General features: G+C 33.8%; 2 protein-coding genes across 2 annotated transcripts; one reads left to right on the top strand and one right to left on the bottom strand.

Annotated features, from left to right (window-relative positions):
- Positions 1-1,211: 1,211 nt before the first annotated feature.
- Positions 1,212-6,390, bottom strand: LOC112506950 (reticulon-like protein B11). Its single transcript, XM_025111296.1, has 6 exons — positions 6,203-6,390; positions 5,785-5,965; positions 5,054-5,195; positions 4,879-4,948; positions 4,595-4,783; positions 1,212-1,502 (listed from the first exon to the last, which is right to left on the bottom strand). The coding sequence occupies exons 1-5, from the start codon at positions 6,252-6,254 to the stop codon at positions 4,617-4,619; spliced, it is 612 nt and encodes a 203-aa protein (XP_024967064.1). The 5' UTR covers positions 6,255-6,390; the 3' UTR covers positions 1,212-1,502; positions 4,595-4,616.
- A 10,474-nt stretch (positions 6,391-16,864) lies between these two features.
- On the top strand, positions 16,865-17,749 carry LOC112507618 (transcription factor MYB73-like). The gene has a single exon (XM_025112267.1). The coding sequence runs from the start codon at positions 16,865-16,867 to the stop codon at positions 17,591-17,593; it is 729 nt and encodes a 242-aa protein (XP_024968035.1). The 3' UTR covers positions 17,594-17,749.
- The last annotated feature ends 416 nt before the right edge of the window (positions 17,750-18,165 follow it).

The raw sequence follows: 18,165 nt of genomic DNA, 5'->3' as shown, positions 1-18,165 counted from the left end.
TGAGAAGTCTTGTGACAATTTTGTGATTATGAATGTTCAGAATGTAGATCTAAATCCAAGAGTTGAGAATTAGTCTTACGAATCTCACGAAAAACTCTTGTTCTCAAATGATCTCAAATCTTGGATGAGTATGTATTAAATATAAACAATAAAGTGGAAGCTGGAAAACTTCTGGACCATATTACTCTTCTCAAATGAAGGGATCCAGTTTAGAAACCAAATAATTTTATTATAGTAAATTTAAATTATCATAAATATAATTAGTCTTTTAGAAATAAAATTATGTAAGAAGTTAAACATTTTGTGAAAAAACGAGAAGTTTCAATATCATATATGATTACGTTCTTTTGGATGTGTTTAATCATATATAATTAAACATCTATATATTGTCAATGCATCATGCGTATAATCATATATGATATTAAAATTTTTCATCTTATCGTAAAATGTTTAGCTTCTCATTTGAAACTTGCCCTAGTTTTTTAATCAAACAAATTATGTATGCATATATTTTATTCTCCTTAATTTGATGGTTATATTGATATTTTATCAATTTTTTAAGTAAATTATTAAATATACTAGTAAATTATTAAATATACTCGTACTTGTATATTTACTATATTATAAAGCGTTTATAGGCTCTAATTAAAATTCATATTTTCAGCTTATTACTACATGTGTATAACTTTTTAAAATCCACATTTGAATTCAATGAAACAAGGGGCGTTTGGGATTGCTTATTTGAAACAACTTATATTTTTCTACAAAAGCACTTATCAACTTTTTATAAGTCAGAAGGGTTTAACTTCTTCAAAAACTCCTTATTACCGGTTTGRCACCGGTATAAGTTGTTTATCCAAACACTCAAAAATGATTATTACCGGTGCCACACTAAAATAAGTCAATAATTTATATCGATAAGCAATCCCAAACACCCCCACAATATGATATACACATACAAATACATGATAAACATTAAGTCCTCCTAAGATAACATAACACTCCATAGAACTAATAACCAATCGAGAATAATAGAGAAAAGAACACGAACTGAGAATCAAGATTGAAGATTTAGGTTTTTGACTTTAAAATCAAGATGTATCACACTGTATTACGAAAATACCCTTCTAGTCACATCCATCAACTTTGTGATGGAATGAAGGTCGGCTACTTTTAAGATGCTCGGTAACATCGTTAAAGCGAAGAAATAAATAATAACTATTTTTGTTAACATCTGATTTTGTGGTACCTTAATGACTTGTAATTAAGCTGTTAAGAAAACAGAAAGTAGCCAAAGACAAAAATAAAAGAAATGTTTCCATAAAAAGACCACAACTATAGCTTGCAATTGCATTTCAGGGAAACTTGCACACCCTCAAAAAACTGAACTACCATATGCTGGAACAAGGATTTGCAGCAATCAATCAACTACTCACCAAAATTAACACCAATTCTGCAACATGTGTTGCCATAGAGATCTCCAGCACCCCAAATCAACAAACCTGTTTGTAATTTATGAATGAAATCATTAAAATGTTTAACAAAAACGACCGGCTTATTCAAATTAATTATCTCGAAAACCCATTGCAGATTGCGGAAGATGGTGTTTTGGATTTGGAATTCAAAAGTCAAATCCAGATTCCATAAACATAAAATGTATATATAAACCTCTAATATCAACTTAGGGGTATCTTACTCCTTTTTGCCATTAAGCTTTGTATGGATGAAGTAATAAATATGTTTGTTTGAGATAAGGGAGAGCGATGGGTTTGGAGGCAAAGAAAGAGGGTTGGATTATTTCCGGGACATTTCTGGTATTTATTTGTTTCATGTGGCTTAATGAGGACAAACGAGGGGTCCTGGCTTATTCCATACAGCCATTTTGGATTAATGGCTTAAATGTATGGTTGAGCGAGTAAGCCGCTCAGACCATCTCGTGAAGCTGTAAGTAAACAGTCCCTTACTCTTCAACAACTACACAAGAGAATTACAAGGTCTTGACTACAAGCATGCAACGATCTATGTATTATACACTTGTTGGCCATTCTGACCATTCGGTTTAAGACAAGTACCAATTTGCTATGCCTTTTCCTAGACCACATAAAAATGGTTTGTCGTTTATGCAGAACACTGATAATGTATCAACTTCCTCCTATTATTCTAATGAACACCAGACCAGGTAAAATCAAAACATGCTTCTTGCATCCATCGGGTGGTTACTTCGATGTGTTCATAAAAGCAGAGCAGCTATTGATGAAATAGGTGGATTTGTTACATATTACTATGATTAATAATTTGGGTTTGAAAGGAGCCAAGTATGAGAAGGTCAATTCAAACCAAACCAAACGAAACAAGCCTAAGATATCCCGTGGAGAGATGTACGTTGACCTGACCTCCACTCCAAAAGGTAGAGCGGTTGTTCCAGTGAAGACCCCCGGCATGTGCATAGCATGGGAAACAAAATGTGGACAAAGATCGTAAAAAGGAACATCCGCAAATAAAAAAACTTGAAAACAAGAAAGGCATTGCTGAAATTTGAACTTTGAAAGAAGAGTTAGAAGTAACCAACGAAAAACAACCATAGAAAACATATAAACGGAAGCAAGTACATGAAATCATAAGTACATAACCAAGGTAGGACGGACTACATACCCCTAGTCTATCTAACCTAGGATTCAGGGATCTAACTGTCGGCTCACTAACCCTATGCCCAACCTCTACCTCTCCAGTAAGGGTGCTCAAAAAACTGACCCCGGCCAACTCAGCCCGAAAAAACTCAACCCAAGGCAACCTGACATAAAATATTAGGCTAAATCGCATTTATTGGGATGGAATTGGGTTAGGGTAATTTGAATCCAACCCAACCCGATGAACCCAATGTCTTTCTATACTATGGATTTAATATGATCGTCAAGTCCTTAATTAATATAGTACATTAGATCAACCTTTAATTAGCTACATTCATAATTATATTAAAATTTCAACCGTAATTTTACTTTCTTATTTCCATGAACCTTCCACTTTTTTTTAGTTTGTTAGCCTTTTCGTATATTTTCATTTTGATTTCACTTTGTTTAAACACAAACATTTAGCTATTGTGAAATGATGTGCCAGAGTTTCAACCTGACCAACATGCACGATTTGGGTTAGGTTGTAGTTTTGCTTTGGTTTGGTTGAGATTTTTGAAACCGCAAACATTGGGTTGGGTTGTTCAAATGCCCTCAACCCGGCCAACCCAACCCATGTGCAGCACTACTCTCCAGATCCCTTCCTCTTGTCTAGGAGAGCTAAACATCTCCATCCACCCCTGGTCTGCTACCCTAATCTTCCGTCACCACAAACTCCCATCAAAGGTCATGAAAAATCCTATAAGAAGATGAATTGATACTCAATAAATGAAAAAGTAAAAGAATGGGTGGGCATGAACTTCCAAGGAAAAACTGCCACTTTCCAGACTAGCTGTGACAGGAGAGAAACCATGGTACCGATGATCATAGATCATTTTACCTCAATGATAGCAAGATGAGTAGATGACAACCCATAGAGCAACCAATGGAAATAAGCAACATGGTTACAACATCTGGTGGTTACCATTTTAGCCAGTTCCAATTCCAACTAGTTTGGGTTAAAAGATCCTTGAATCGGTGAAGTGGCATATGTAAGCCCAAAGCCAGACCAAACGAGAGTGGTATATCCCACCTGAAGGTGGAGTCTGGGGATGGGTGGGATGTATACAAACCTGACCTCTACCCCAAGGTGTAGAGTGGCAATTATTAGTGAAGACCCAGGTTTTGTGAAAAGTGTGCGAGAAAAAGAAAGATTATCCAAAAAGTTTGAATAAAGGCCAAGAAAACGTAAGTGATGAACTTGAGACAAAAAAAAAGGAAGGAATGCTGAATTTTGAAAAGAACCAAAACTCGTAAAAGCAAACACAACATAAAAACAAAAGCTAGTACAAGGAAACATAGCCAAGGTACAAACTAGACAACCCCCAGTGTGGTAGACTCGGTATAAAGTATAGAAGCGGTGGCATGGATAAAAACGAATTCGGTTACACTACCCACTTTGACATAAAAGTAGCATCTCTGCAGAAAATGCATGTGCAACACGAGTCTTACCCACTGCTAACTCGATCGCCTAAGGAAGTTAGGCCCCTGGCATGCTGACCCAATTAAGGTGGAGCCTATATGATGCAAATAAATACTACTTTTTCTTTCTTTAAATCCAGTCCTATAAATAATAGCTGCATTTTGTGCAACCCTCCTAACCACATACTAAATGGCTACAAGCAGTTAGTATCTCCCCGTCAATTTATAAGAACACAACCTGAACCAACCACCATATTTTTTAGCACTAATAAGTCTTTGATACTAAATTAGTCAGGTTATGTTTACCATGAGACTCATGAACGATTCAAAACTACTCTGTGTTGATACTCGTTGTGCACTGATATTCTTTGAAGTCTAATTTGTTCTTTTAGTATAGAGGAAAGCAAGCACAAATATTCTATTTATGGAAGCACGCCTTTAAAGACTCTTGGCAAAGAATATTTATTGTTGAGCATGCCTATGCGGAGAGGAGAGAGGGAGCTTACCTTCTTAACATGCACCTATTGGCTACTGATTCTTCTTTTGCTTGTGTTGTGCTGTTGGGATCATTTGTAAGACAATATCCGCTTGCCTCACGACTGTATGGACAATCTTGTGTGCTACTATTAACTTTTCATCCACCTGGGCCTGGAACTTGTCGTATAAGAAAGGTACAGATAAACTAAGAAGTACCCCTGAAATGCAATCAAGAATTATGACATGTCACAGGAAGTTTTATGCTTCAATAGCATACGTTATCTTGCAAATAAAAGCACAGCAACCAGCTCACCAATATAGATCATCGTAAGGAAGTTAAAAAAGCTACCGATATAAGAAATCAGCCATAAGCTAGATACAACCTGAAGAATCAAACACAAATTACTGGATTGTAAAAAAGCAATCTTTGCAAGCAAGTGGAATACAAAAATCTCAAGAAAATACCAGAAAAGTTAATGAGATTGTACCAAAATCAAAGCTTTGACGTTTCCATCAACTGCAATTTCATGTGCAATTAAAAAAGCATGATTTACCCACACGTGCATCTCATCAGCAGCAATAAGAACCGATTCCTCCGAAATGTCCAATTCAGGAATTGGAGGCAAGGGTCTACATTCAGGTACACAAAATATATTATTTTTGATCTACTTCAAATGTACATATAAAAATATAAACCAAGAACATATACTACATTCAAAGAACAAAACAGATGAGCCAACATAACCTTACTGAGCATGCATAAAAACTATACAAACACAACACCACAACCACTCCCCTGTAGCCAAAAGACTCTGGACAAATAATCTTGCTACTACAGTGAAATATTATAATTCAAATATGAAAAAGTACGAGGCTAAATTCCAAAGATATAGTCCACTTTGCTGAATCTGTTTGTTCCAAAAGGCCCATTTTGTGTATTATGACAGGCTTTCCCAAGTTTTCTGCTCCCAATTACATGTATGCAAAATTTCAGAAAGCTCACTCCAAGATCGCATTCATATATGTAAATTTCAGTAGGTGTGCTCCTATACTGTAATCAAGGAAGTCTTGATTTATGTAGTCTGGTTATACTATTTGCAGTATAATTTTTAACGCTAAAATGTAATATAGCTGCAATTCAATTGCTGATCCACAATCAATCACCAGAGACAAATGTCCAAATATAATATACGCTCGTCCAGAAAAAGTATAGACAAACCTATTGAGAAGGGATGCAGATTTAGCCCAGAAAAAGAGTATAACAACCAAAAGCAGTAGATTATTGGCGATGAATGCCAAGACGTTATATCCTCCTCTTTCAAATAGGAACCATAGGATGGTGGAACCGATTAGAACAACTCCTCCTCCGTAAGAGTTCCTCCATAACAATATATCAGCAACTGCACCACCAAAATTCGCAACAACGATTCAATTCACATAATCGCATCACGTACAAAAACTAAATCACAAAGATCGCGATCCCATTCCAATTATATCACAAAATGCATGTACACATCAAATTGACCAAGGAAATAACACTATTACAACGAATTGAATCATGTATCAGATTGACATCGATTGCAATTGGAAGGATTGTGTGTGTGTGATGAGATGAAAAGTGCAAAACAGAGGGAGACCTGGGCCGCCTCCGAGAGCGTCATGGACAGAAATCCGACCAAAATCGCCCATGGCGAGTAGGGTTTCTGACGAAGAAACAGACGGATACCAGGGAGAGAGGGAGAGAGAGTTGAGGGAGAGAATATGGAGGGGGTGGCTTTGTAAATTTTATCGGACCAACGAAACCAGTAGACTTTGGATCCGTACTTTGGGTGTATTTTAATTTCATTATATTTCAATATTTGTTATAAAATCATATAACATAAACTAAATTTAGACAACTATTTGGAGATTAATATAAAAATGTTTTTTTATTAACCCTGGATATTCAACCTACTATGCGAGTCGATTAATCCCAGAGCGACCATCTGCTTTGCAAATAGCCCGGAATCATCGCATTTGAATCTCTGTGGCCACAAGAAATTTTTATTCCTCCTTAGATTTAAACATGGGACCTCCTCGTACTTTTGATTTTTGGAGCCAAGCTTAAACCAATCAGACACCACCCTTTTGATTCTAAGAGAAATAAGTTACACTTCGGCTTTGAATATCATATTAATTACTTGCTAATTAATAAAATTTGAAAATTTAGATAAAAAGTTGATTACCGACAACCTCAATCGTCTTTACAAGGAACCTGTCTCCAAATACATCAATGTGAGGTTGCATTTTCCGGTTCACTAAGCGGCTGAGGTTAGCACCAGGGAGGGGGGACTAGGATCGAACCCACAACCTATCTTACTTGGGTAAAGCCGTATCGCCCCTTTATCAACTAAGCTACATGTCGAAGGTGATATGATATTCAAAGCCAAAGTGTATGTAACACCCATGATTTTTAGCTCCTTGTTTGAAGTCTATTCATGCTCATTGCACATTTTTGTTGGTTATTTTAAAGTGGTGGTATATAAATCTAACGAGAAGGCGTGGGGATCGCATCGACATGAAAAATGAAGAATTTGCACGGAACAGAGCTTTGCATGACTTCAGAGTTGCAACTTTCTAGGAGTGCAGGCGACTTTATAAATTTCGGAGTAAATGGCCTTCTAAATGCGGTATTCCATTAGTGGCTTTTTGGGGCCTTGGTGCGCGTCTTTAGTCGCGTGAAAAGTCGCATTAATTTAGGCATGCCAGCTCTAAAAGGTCCAATTTGGGGGTTCACTGCTCATTTCTTACCCCCATCCTTTCTCCTTCACCATTTTCTCTCTAGCTAGCTAGATTATTTTGGAGCTTTAAGTCCAATTTTGGATCTATGGAAGGCATTTCTTGGTGGTTTGAAGTTTTCAGAAGGTTGAAGGTAAGATCTAAACTACAATTTCTTGATACATTGGGTTTCGTTACCTTACACCCTCAAATCCCCTTCTTCTTTGATGTATTGAAGTGTTTTCCTTGATATTTATCAAATGTTTTGATTATTTGATGAAGTTTGCATCTTTGGTACATTTGATTTTATAAATCTTGAAAAGATGTCTGTATTTTAGGTACTTAGACATTTTGAGAAATAAACCATAAAAGTGTGGTATTTTAGTGATTTATTGCATAAATGAAGATTATTTGACGGTAGTGCTCTTTCAGTGTATTTGATCTTATAAATCGTTTAGAAGATGCATATTATTGTGTTATGTGACATTTTGAAGGTATAATTTGTATGATTTACATTTGGGAATGGTTTATCCCAATATTGGTGAGTTTTTTGACCTACTCATAATTTTTAGCATGAGTTTGTATAAACATCGGGTAAATGTATTTTATGACTTACTTTGACTTTTATTGAGCAGTCAAGTAAGTTGTGGAGTTTATTGGTTGACTTTTGGGCTTAAATGAGTCTTTGGGATATTTGTCCGGTTTGAATTGCTTCATGTTGAGCATTAGACTTGGTTTGCATTTATTAAATATTCATTTACATGTTTTGAGTGCATTGATCATTCATTTGTAGTCATGTAATTTAAATTGTAATGCATTGGATCCATATGTGAGTCGTGTTATGTCATTCTGGATATTGCATAGATAGACTTATGTAGAGTCAGACTCTGGGACCTATGAGTTGTTGATGCCATTTGGTATTCCGGAGGTGAACTCACATAGAATCGGACTCCAAAACCAATGGGTAGATGTTAGCTATTTAAGTAAGAGTATTTTGATGTTTTCATTATAATTTCTAGTGAATAGTCACCAAGTCAATTATCGAGAAAGCTTGTGGTGGTACATTGGAGTCATATACAAAAATTAGTGACTTGTGGGTGAGGCTCATCTAGAAAACGAGTAGGTATCATGGTCACTCTAAAGCTTGTGGTGGTACTCGTTGGAGTCATATACGGAGCTTGGAGCTTTAGAGCTTGTATTGGTACTCGTTGGAGTCATATACGGAGCTTGGGTCTTGCGGTGGTACTTGGTAGAGTCGTATACGAAGCCCATTGACCTTGAGAGATGCTCAATAATGTTTATGTACGGTTTACTTTGTATTTGCGACATTTGATTGATACGGTTCTCCCCCTTACTAGGTGTTGTCTTTGGATGGTGTATCATCCATGTTTTTGCTGTTTGTGTTGGGTAATGAGTGTATTAATAATTCATCATTTGGTATATTAGACCTTTTCCATGTTTTGGTTTTTTAAATAATAGAGTTTTATCAACAGTTTTAGTATTTGAATATTAAAAACCTTACTTGTATCTTGTGTGAGTATTGGGTCATAGTTTCATGCTAAATAGGTGTTTTAATTAATGAGTTTTGGTTAAGAAAATGGTGGGTTTTGGGAAAAATGTTGCTTTTATATTATATACATTTCATTTTTTAAAAATGGTGATTTAAATAACATTCGTTCAATTATACCGTTTTCATTTTAGAACTAGTCTTGAACTTGTGGCATTAGGGTGGATTTGTGGCTTGTGGCTAGCATCCAAGTAGTGCCGTTTTTGTTTATTAAGTGTTGAATGCAAGTATTGGAGATTTGGAACGAAACTTTCCGTGCAAGTTACTAACTCCTACAATATTGTTGTTCATTTCCTTACTTCACTTTATTGCTTTGAATTTAGTAACTTGTGCAAGAAGTTGCCTTTCTCATCTTTAAAACTTGTCTTTTACTTTCTATATTTTACCATCTCCGTTATTTACATTTTAGTCCTCACATCTTTGGCAAGAAGAATCTGAGCGATGTGAATTGGAAAGGTGTCTTAGATATAGAATTTTTCCATCTAACTATTCATTCACGTTATTAATATTTCATTGAAGATTACATATAATTAATTGACAACTAATTATATGTATGAAAATACGTTAGCTTTTAGTGAAAACTTGTTTTGATATGAGAAGGTCATAAAGAACTTTAGTACCTGACAAATACTATACTTCTACGGCGTAGGACAATAATATTATGTCGTGCTAGAATTAACGACATTTAACATAAATGATGTCGTATCGATGGCATTGGACCTGTATGAACTCTTGGGAGTTTGTTTGAACCGATAGTCAGATATCTGTCATAGTACGATATCACCATTTTATGTACTATTGGACTGTCCAGTAATGTTATAATATATTTCTACCAGATCATTTTATTTTCTCTTAACAAACATGTACACCCTTTGCCTTTTTCTTTTACAGCTGTTTTTTTTCCAATTCACACACATCAAACGAATTCTGCAATTTCACTATCTGAAATTGGTTTTTATACATTGGACTTTTGAGAAACTTTTACAATTCTTCCTTGTGAACCGATATTCGGTACTTTTATCGTTATTACTTGTTAAAAGACAACAATAGACCAAGGTGTATATTTACATTAAGATCTGTTTACATGAATTTTGAGATCGTATAAACTTCACATCATCCACCTATATTTGATAGACAAGATGGAATATGGACGCTCAATATATATTTGAATCAAAAAATGACAACACACTGTGTCATTCGAGTAGGGTTGTTGTTCGAAAACTTTGACAACATTCATATTACGAACATGATCCAGCAAATGCTACAACCATGTTACAATTTGGTAAGTTGTCAAACTCTTAGACGTGATGCAATAAATTTGTGGAAAACGTGTCAAAATGAAATGCAACAAATGTTTTCTCTTTTACCTAGTTGTGTTTCCTTAACATGTGATGCATGGAGCGTGTCACACGGTTCACCACATTCTTATATATGTATAATGACACATGGATTGAGTCGCAATCGTGACAATCAGTAAAACGTGTTGTCACGTTTGAACCATTTAGTGCGCCATATATGGGTGATTATATATCTACAATTATCAAAAGAAATCTTGCATTTTATAATTTATCTCAAAAAGCAGTTAATATATCTTTTGATAACGCTTGTAATAATACCACATGTGTGTCGAAATTAGTGTGAGCTATGAAACTTATTTTAAACAGTCAATTATTTAATACACGTTATTGTGCATACATAATCAATTTAGCGTCTAAAATGGTTTACAAGTAGTGAAACCTGTACTAAATAAATTTAGGCTAATGATACACAAAAGATGAAAAAAAATGCATACTTTGTATAGGAAATACTACGATGATGTAAATTTTAAAACTTCGGGACCGAACTTTGATATATGCCTGTTAGATGGAATTTAATTTATTTTATGATTAAAAATTTGTTAAAACAAAGAGAATATTTGCATGCATTTTATAATAATTATTATCCTTCTAATACTATTAGTATATTAGGGGTTGTTTGTTTACCTCTTAATAGTTCCATTAAGAGGCAACCTCTGAATCGTTAAGAGGTGAATCTTGTTTGGCAAAAAAAAGTTTGCTTCTTAATGGTTCTAAAATCCTCTGAATGATTTTGTATCATTGATCTCTCTTAACCATTAAGAGCCCTAATTCCATTGTTCACGATTACCAAACAATTATATTTCATTTTGCTATCATGAGAGTCTCTTAATCATTCTGACTACTTAATTATTCTACACTAAACCATTCAGCAATTGCCAAATAGCCCCTTAGATTGGGGAGTGCTTGATGGATTAAGGGAATGAGGATAGGGGAGCGGTGGTCAAAGAAATGAAAGCAAAATTGTAAAAATACTTTATAGATATCCTTTTTTTTATATGTGCCACAACGTTAAACTTGTATTTAAATGTTACCGGAGTCGAAGTTTTAATTTCAAAAATATGTTTGGCTTTTGGTTTAAGTGGAGAAAATGATGATTATGCAAAAGAAGGAACACGCAAATTTAATCGTAACTTTAAAGATTTATTTGATGATTATAAAAAACATTATTTGCGGAAAAGCTGAACAACATAACTCTTCAAATAGGGGTAACTCGAGTGCTACTTCTAGTTCTTAAAGCTAAAATCGTAAGGAGTCAATGACTAGCTTGTTTAATGAGGTTTAAAATCTTAACAAGTAAGAAATCTAGATTTGATACCGACTTAGGTGAACTAAATATGTATATGCATACTAATTTTATTTCCTTTTCAAATGGTCGATGATTTTGAAAGTATTGATTTGTTGAAATGATGGAAACAAAAGCAACCATAATTTACCAGTTTTGGCTGACATGACCTATGATATACTAACAATCCAAGCTAGTACTTATAGCTTCGAAGTCTATCTTTTCTCTTAGTGACATAATCATTTCAATGAGGGACAAGAGTTAGCCCTAGGCATGGGAATGGGGTGGGGACCTCAATCCCCATCCCTGTCCCCAATCCCAATCTTTGTCCCCGTTCCCACAGAGGATGACACCTACTCAACATTAGATGATGACAATGATGATGATAAACTCGACCTTGAAACCCTTGTTAACCTTGATGGAACATAAGTTTGAAGATTACATTGGTGGAAGATTTAAAGATTGAACACCAATTTCTATTACTTACAAATTACATATTATACTTATTTAAAAATATAAACCAAATTCGAAAACTTATTAAAACGAAATCATAGTCAAACATACTTTTTAAGTGTATTTAAATGACCCAATTACATATTTTAAAATCTATTTGAATAACATTTTTTTCTGAAGTATATAATATTTATATACAACAAATAGAATAAATAAACACACACACCCTCTTCACCTTTTGGTGAGGTTTGAACCCCTGACTTCTTAAGAGGCCAAAGACTCATGTACCATTAGACCAAAGACCATTTAATATGAATAACATGTTTATATGCTAAAAGATCTTCAAAAAAGCTTTTTATGTGTTCCAATTCTATCCAGGCCTGACCCATGACCAAGATTGGTTCTAGGAACGGGATTTATACTTGGAGACCAGGTCGAGAGTTTTCAGTCAGGACCAGAAATGGTTACGTCAAGACCAGTTACGATAAATCAATCTTGAATAGAACTGATAAAAAATATGTAATTGTCAGCAAAGTTTTGATTTGGACCGGATGTGAAACCGATTTTTGACCATCTGATCACATTTTAATCCAAAGTAAAAGAGAGATTTTGAAGAGAGATGACAACAAAACCTCACCAAACATAGAAACCGGAATTTCCTGTATTACATATAAAACCAAAAAAACAATTTATTTTTTTGGAATTCTGGAAGTTTGGTTCATTAATTGACAACTATTGAATATGAAGTATGCACAACAAGCAAAAGGACATATTTGTCATTTTCTCTAACAAATATTTTATCGTCGTCTTATTTTCTATTATCTTATTTCATAAAATAAAAAAAATACAAATAAAGATAGGAAAAGATAAAAAGACATTAGTCCCATTTTTTTCAATTATTAGAGTTGTTTTAATTTTTTAAATTATTAATATAATATCATAGTTTATAATTTTTTTCTCTTTGTTTACTTTTTTACCCTTTCACTATAAGGGGGTAAATATGGTAGTGGATTTAGGATTTGTTTCAAAAGGTGATTAAGGTGCCGTTTATCAAACGCTTACCTAGGTAAGCGCTTACCAGGTCACTTTTACTTTAATGGATGAATATGATAAGTACTAAAAATCTTATCCGGTAAGAGCGAAGACAAAAATCAATAATCTTACCCGGTAAGTGAGGACGAGGACTCCTACCATGGTTAGCGCTTACCGGGATAAATTGTGGTAGACGATGCATTTTAGTGAAAAAAAATCTTATCCGGTAAGTAAACGATAGTGTTGAATTTTACCGGTAAGTGCTTACCGGATAAGTATTTAGGTAAACGGTCCTTAAAAGGAATTTGGTATTACGCAACATCGCTACTTAATTTTTTTTTTAGTTATGGCTGTTAAGAAAAGAAAAAAAAGACAGTTGATAAGAAATGGAAATATATGAATGATATATAAGGGTCTGGTTTTGATTGATATAATATCTAAAATTGGTTTCTGATAAAATTTGTGATATGTAAATGACGGAGCTTCGGTTTCATATGAAAATTAGGTTTGTTTCCTACCGAATTTAAGGATTCTTGTTCTCTTTTTATTATATTAAGTTACAACTTTGGTGATTTTAAAATCATCCAAATTAATTTCAAGGAAATTTCATTCAATTTTTAAAATATGATATATTTTTCGATAAAAAAACAAACCATACAAAAATAAAATTTGAAAGGATAACATATTTAAAATGTTATTTTCTAATAATTTAAGGGGGTGTTTGGGATTGCTTATTTTAAGTGTTTTTTGATTTATTTTAGTCTGACATCGGTGATAAGCTAAATGCTAGTGTTTGGATGAGGAAAAATGAAACTGCTTATACCGGTGTCAAACTGGTAATAAACAGTTTTTGATAAGTTAATCCCTCATGACTTATGAAAACTGCTTATTACCAAATTATCATTATAACTCTGTTTTATTAATGTTTGTTAATTATTAATCATGTTGATATAAATTATTAATCTTAGTGATATAAATTTTTGTCAAAAATATTATTATAAATGATGAAAAATAAATTTTTACATATTAAAAAATCAAATAAGTTTAATTATGGAAGATTGTTCTTTTTGATCATTTTACATATATAAACAAAATTTGTCAAATACTAAAAAACAACTTATCAGCTTATTGTTTTTTGGTACCGTTATAAGCTAATCCTAACACTTTTTACAAAACTCTGGTTTGATACCACATAACTTAATAAACACTTTTACAAAAAACACATAAGTTGATTTAAATAAGCAATCTCAAACACCTCTAAAAAAATTAGTTTTAGATTAAACTACAAATGTGGTCCCTATGGTTTGTGAAAAATAACACTTTTTGTTTCAACGGTTATGAAATTACAATTTAATCATCATAGTTTGTAAAAAGACGTAGGGTTTAGTCTTTTCCTCTTGCAATTGTTAAAAGATTCTGCCAACGATGCACATTTATGTTTTTTTATTAATTCTTTTTGGGCTTTCACCCAATTAAAATTAATTTAGTTTTGGTTTTAATAGTTTTTTATTAAGTAAAAGACAAAAATACCCTTCTTATAACAATTTTTCCTAATAATCATTAAAAAGAACCAAATTCAGGGTTGTTTGGTAATTGTTGAATGGTTTGGTACAGAATGATTAAATGGTCAGAATGATTAAGAATCTCTTATAAAATAAAATAAAATTGTTTGGTAATTATGTACAATAAAATTAACGTTCTTAATGGTTAAGGGAGATTTAGAATACAAAATCATTTAAAGGGTTTTAAAATTATTAAGAAGTAGATTTTTTTTAAACAAGATTCAATTTTTAACGATTCAGAGATTACCTCTTAATTAAATTATTAAGAGGTAAACAAACAACTCAATAGTTTCTCCTCTTTTCCCTTTAATTTTAAAACTGTAAAAAAAGAAAAGCATTGATTTTAACAAACCACGTGGACCAAATTTGTAGGTTACTCTTAGTTTTGTTTAGTAAATAAAGAGAGAAGGAAGAAATGACCGGAAACCGGGTGAGGAAAAGGGGGTTATTAGAGGGAGGTGTCAGCCACACAGCTGGAGGTGCCAGAGTGTCAGTAATGATGGGCCCCACAATCTCTGCGACCCTATGTTTGTCGTTTTCTGCCACCTCATCAAATCCCCTCCTACGGTACATGACAAACCTAGTGCCTTCCAGCCTGGCCTTCCATAGTCAATTTCTTCATGCTTATCCTCCCCATTTCCATTTCCATTTTCATTTTCTTATTATTTACTTTTCTATTTTTTTGAATTATTTTATTTTATTTAAAAGAGAATACGTTTTTTATTTTCTAAATAATTTATTTAATAGTTAATTAAATAATAATAAAAAGTTAAATAATTTCAAACTAATTAATACATTTTAATAACAACAAAAGTTGATAAATAATTGAATAAAAGAAACGTTTTTTAGTTGTAATTAGTAATTGTCATGCCTTTTTCCTACCATTCACCAAACTTTTTAAGTTTGGTTATCAAGTAGTTCAAATATTTTATTATAAAAAAACAAATATGTTAGACATGGCCCATATATCATGATCATATTTCTTGGAAGTCGTTTACCAACTCAAATTATTTTACCCGATGAATATGGTAAGAACTAAAATTCTTACCTAGTAAGAACGAGATAAGGATCAAGCGTCTTACCCGGTAAGTGTGATCGACGACTCTTACCACTGTAACCGTTTACTAGGTAAATTGTTACATACGGTGCAGTTTTGATGGACTAAAGTCTTACCCAATAAGTAAGTGGTGGTGTTAAATTTTATCGTTAAACACTTACCGGGTAAGTGTGTTGGTAAATGGCCCCTTAGTGTTTCTACTTCATTTTTAATAAAAACATCTCTCATATTTTTTAACGTAAAAGAATACTTTTTTTTGGGATTTTTACACTACAGATTGCTTATAACTTCTTTTAAAAGGGTGTTTGGGATTGCTTATTTAAAACAACTTATGTTTTTTTATAAAATACTTATCAATTTATTATAAGTCAGAATGATTTAAATTCTTCAAAAACTTTTTATTATCGGTTTAGCACCGGTATAAGTTGTTTATCCAAACACTCAAAAGTGTTTATTACCGATGACACACCAAAATAAGTCAATAAGTTGTTTTTACAAACAATCCCAAACACCACCTAAAATAAAATGTGTATAAAACAGATGATAAAATTGTCTAAATCTAGAAAGGAAAAAAAGTTAAAATTGCTTATTAGAAAAACAGTATTTTCATCGATAAGTTAAATTTATTTAAAAAAGTTTATTAAAATATTATTAATATTGAAATATACTAAAATAAAAAGCTCTTTGAAAGCGAACATAGCTTTCTTTCAGAATTTCAATTTTTTTTAATTAGTTTTTTAAAAAATGCTATAAAAGGTCAAAATTCATTTTTATACTTTAAATTAATTAAAATAATAAAAAAATGCAAGTATTTTTCTAGTACAAAAGTCGGTTATTAATGGAGTACTTGTTTAACGAAAAAGAATTTTGGTAAATTAAAATTGAATTTTAATTAAAGAAAAGGTAACTTCCAAAACCGTACGAGTCAAAATAGGTAAGTTTTAAGTTGGTTCTCCAACTTCCCCCGAGAAGTTATAAAACAGGCGAGATTTTCGTGACACAACCCACGCACTAAAATATTGACACGTGTCATATATTACAGCTGTATTCCTTCTTCCTCAACCGCCTACTTCAAAACTCCCGTAACTATAACGCCTTCTCACCTGTTGAAAACTTGACCGACTTATTCGGTTACCCCCCACCTCCCTCCCTCCCTATATAAGCCTAAACCCCTCTGTCCCTGTTCATCATCGGATTATTATTATTGTTATTGTTGTTGTTATATGCATTTATGGATTCGTCTCGGAGTGATTTGGATCGGATCAAGGGGCCATGGAGCAGCGAAGAGGACGAGCTGTTGGGTAAGTTAGTGGATCGCCATGGTGCACGCAACTGGACGCTGATTAGCAAGTCGATTCCAGGGAGATCTGGTAAATCGTGCCGTTTACGGTGGTGCAACCAGCTCTCACCGGAGGTGGAGCATCGGTCGTTTACGGAGACGGAGGATAAGGTTATTATGGAGGCGCACGCTCGGTTTGGGAACAAGTGGGCTACCATCGCTAGGTTGCTTAATGGACGTACGGATAACGCGGTTAAGAACCACTGGAATTCGACGTTGAAGCGGAAATGTACGGCGATGGATGTTGGAGAGGGAGGGGAGAGGGAGACGAGAGTGCCGCGGCGGTCGGAGAGCGGAGGTGTGGATGTGACGATGACGATGCCTAGTAGTCCATCGGGATCTGACGTGTGCGATTCAGGCAATAATATTCCGTTCCTATCCATGGTCAAAAATCATACAACCTCCCATAGATTCCAACCGAAGATCGAAACGGCTCCGTCGACGACACTAACCCTGTCTCTTCCCGGCACAAGTTCGTATCCTTACGATCAACAAGCAAATGCAAAGGAGGCTAATGCGACGCCGTTTGGTGCAGAGATTCTATCGGTGATGCAAGAGATGATCAGAAAGGAGGTGAGAAAGTACATGGAAGACGAGGAAGAAAGCTTGATGCAGGTGTGAATCTGAATCAAAATCAAAATCAAAATCAAAACCTTAATTAATGAAGTAATTGAATCCATATTGTTTAATTATGAGATTGTACAGAAGTAGCAAGAAAACATGGAGGATGTAGGCATCTCTTGAAGAAAGTATGAATTTGGCTGTAATTACAGTTAAGCCACAATTTTGAATTTAGGTTTGTGTTAAGTCCTTGGAGATCTAAAAATGTGGGTGGGTGGTTGGTTGACCTATCTTGTGACATGTAGTACGGATGGTACGTTTGGTTGTACTGATAGCTGCTTTGATTGTACCGTGCTTTCTTGTGCACGGGGCTCCAAGTTGGACGTTTTCTTGGATTCTTTTGGAAGGTTGGAAAAAACACGCTTTCACCGCTACATTCTCTCATGTAATTAATTATTGGTTTCATTTGATACAAATGAAAATTACTTCGTTTAGAGCATCTCTAACTTATTTTTTAATATAAAGGATTTTTAAAAGAAAATTTATGTTTATTTTTAATATAAATTGTATTATTCAAATATTTATGTCTTCTACAAAATATTATTTTTATTTTGTTGAGATTTAAGTAATAT

This window comes from Cynara cardunculus (genome assembly GCF_001531365.2).
Source record: "Cynara cardunculus var. scolymus isolate 2C chromosome LG 2, CcrdV1, whole genome shotgun sequence".
NCBI lineage: Eukaryota > Viridiplantae > Streptophyta > Magnoliopsida > Asterales > Asteraceae > Cynara > Cynara cardunculus.
Note: the sequence above shows the minus strand (reverse complement) of the source record. Positions and strands in the feature narration are given on the sequence as shown.

Bases quoted from the DNA above. Each gene is read 5' to 3' on its own strand.
- LOC112506950 (XM_025111296.1), bottom strand. From the start codon at position 6,254: ATGGGCGATTTTGGTCGGATTTCTGTCCATGACGCTCTCGGAGGCGGC. The intron at 5,196-5,784 runs GTTTGTCTATAC...ACCTGAATGTAG, and splicing joins TCTGCATCCCTTCTCAATAG to ACCCTTGCCTCCAATTCCTG. The intron at 4,784-4,878 runs GTGAGCTGGTTG...ATTGCATTTCAG, and splicing joins CCTTACGATGATCTATATTG to GGGTACTTCTTAGTTTATCT.
- LOC112507618 (XM_025112267.1), top strand. From the start codon at position 16,865: ATGGATTCGTCTCGGAGTGATTTGGATCGGATCAAGGGGCCATGGAGC.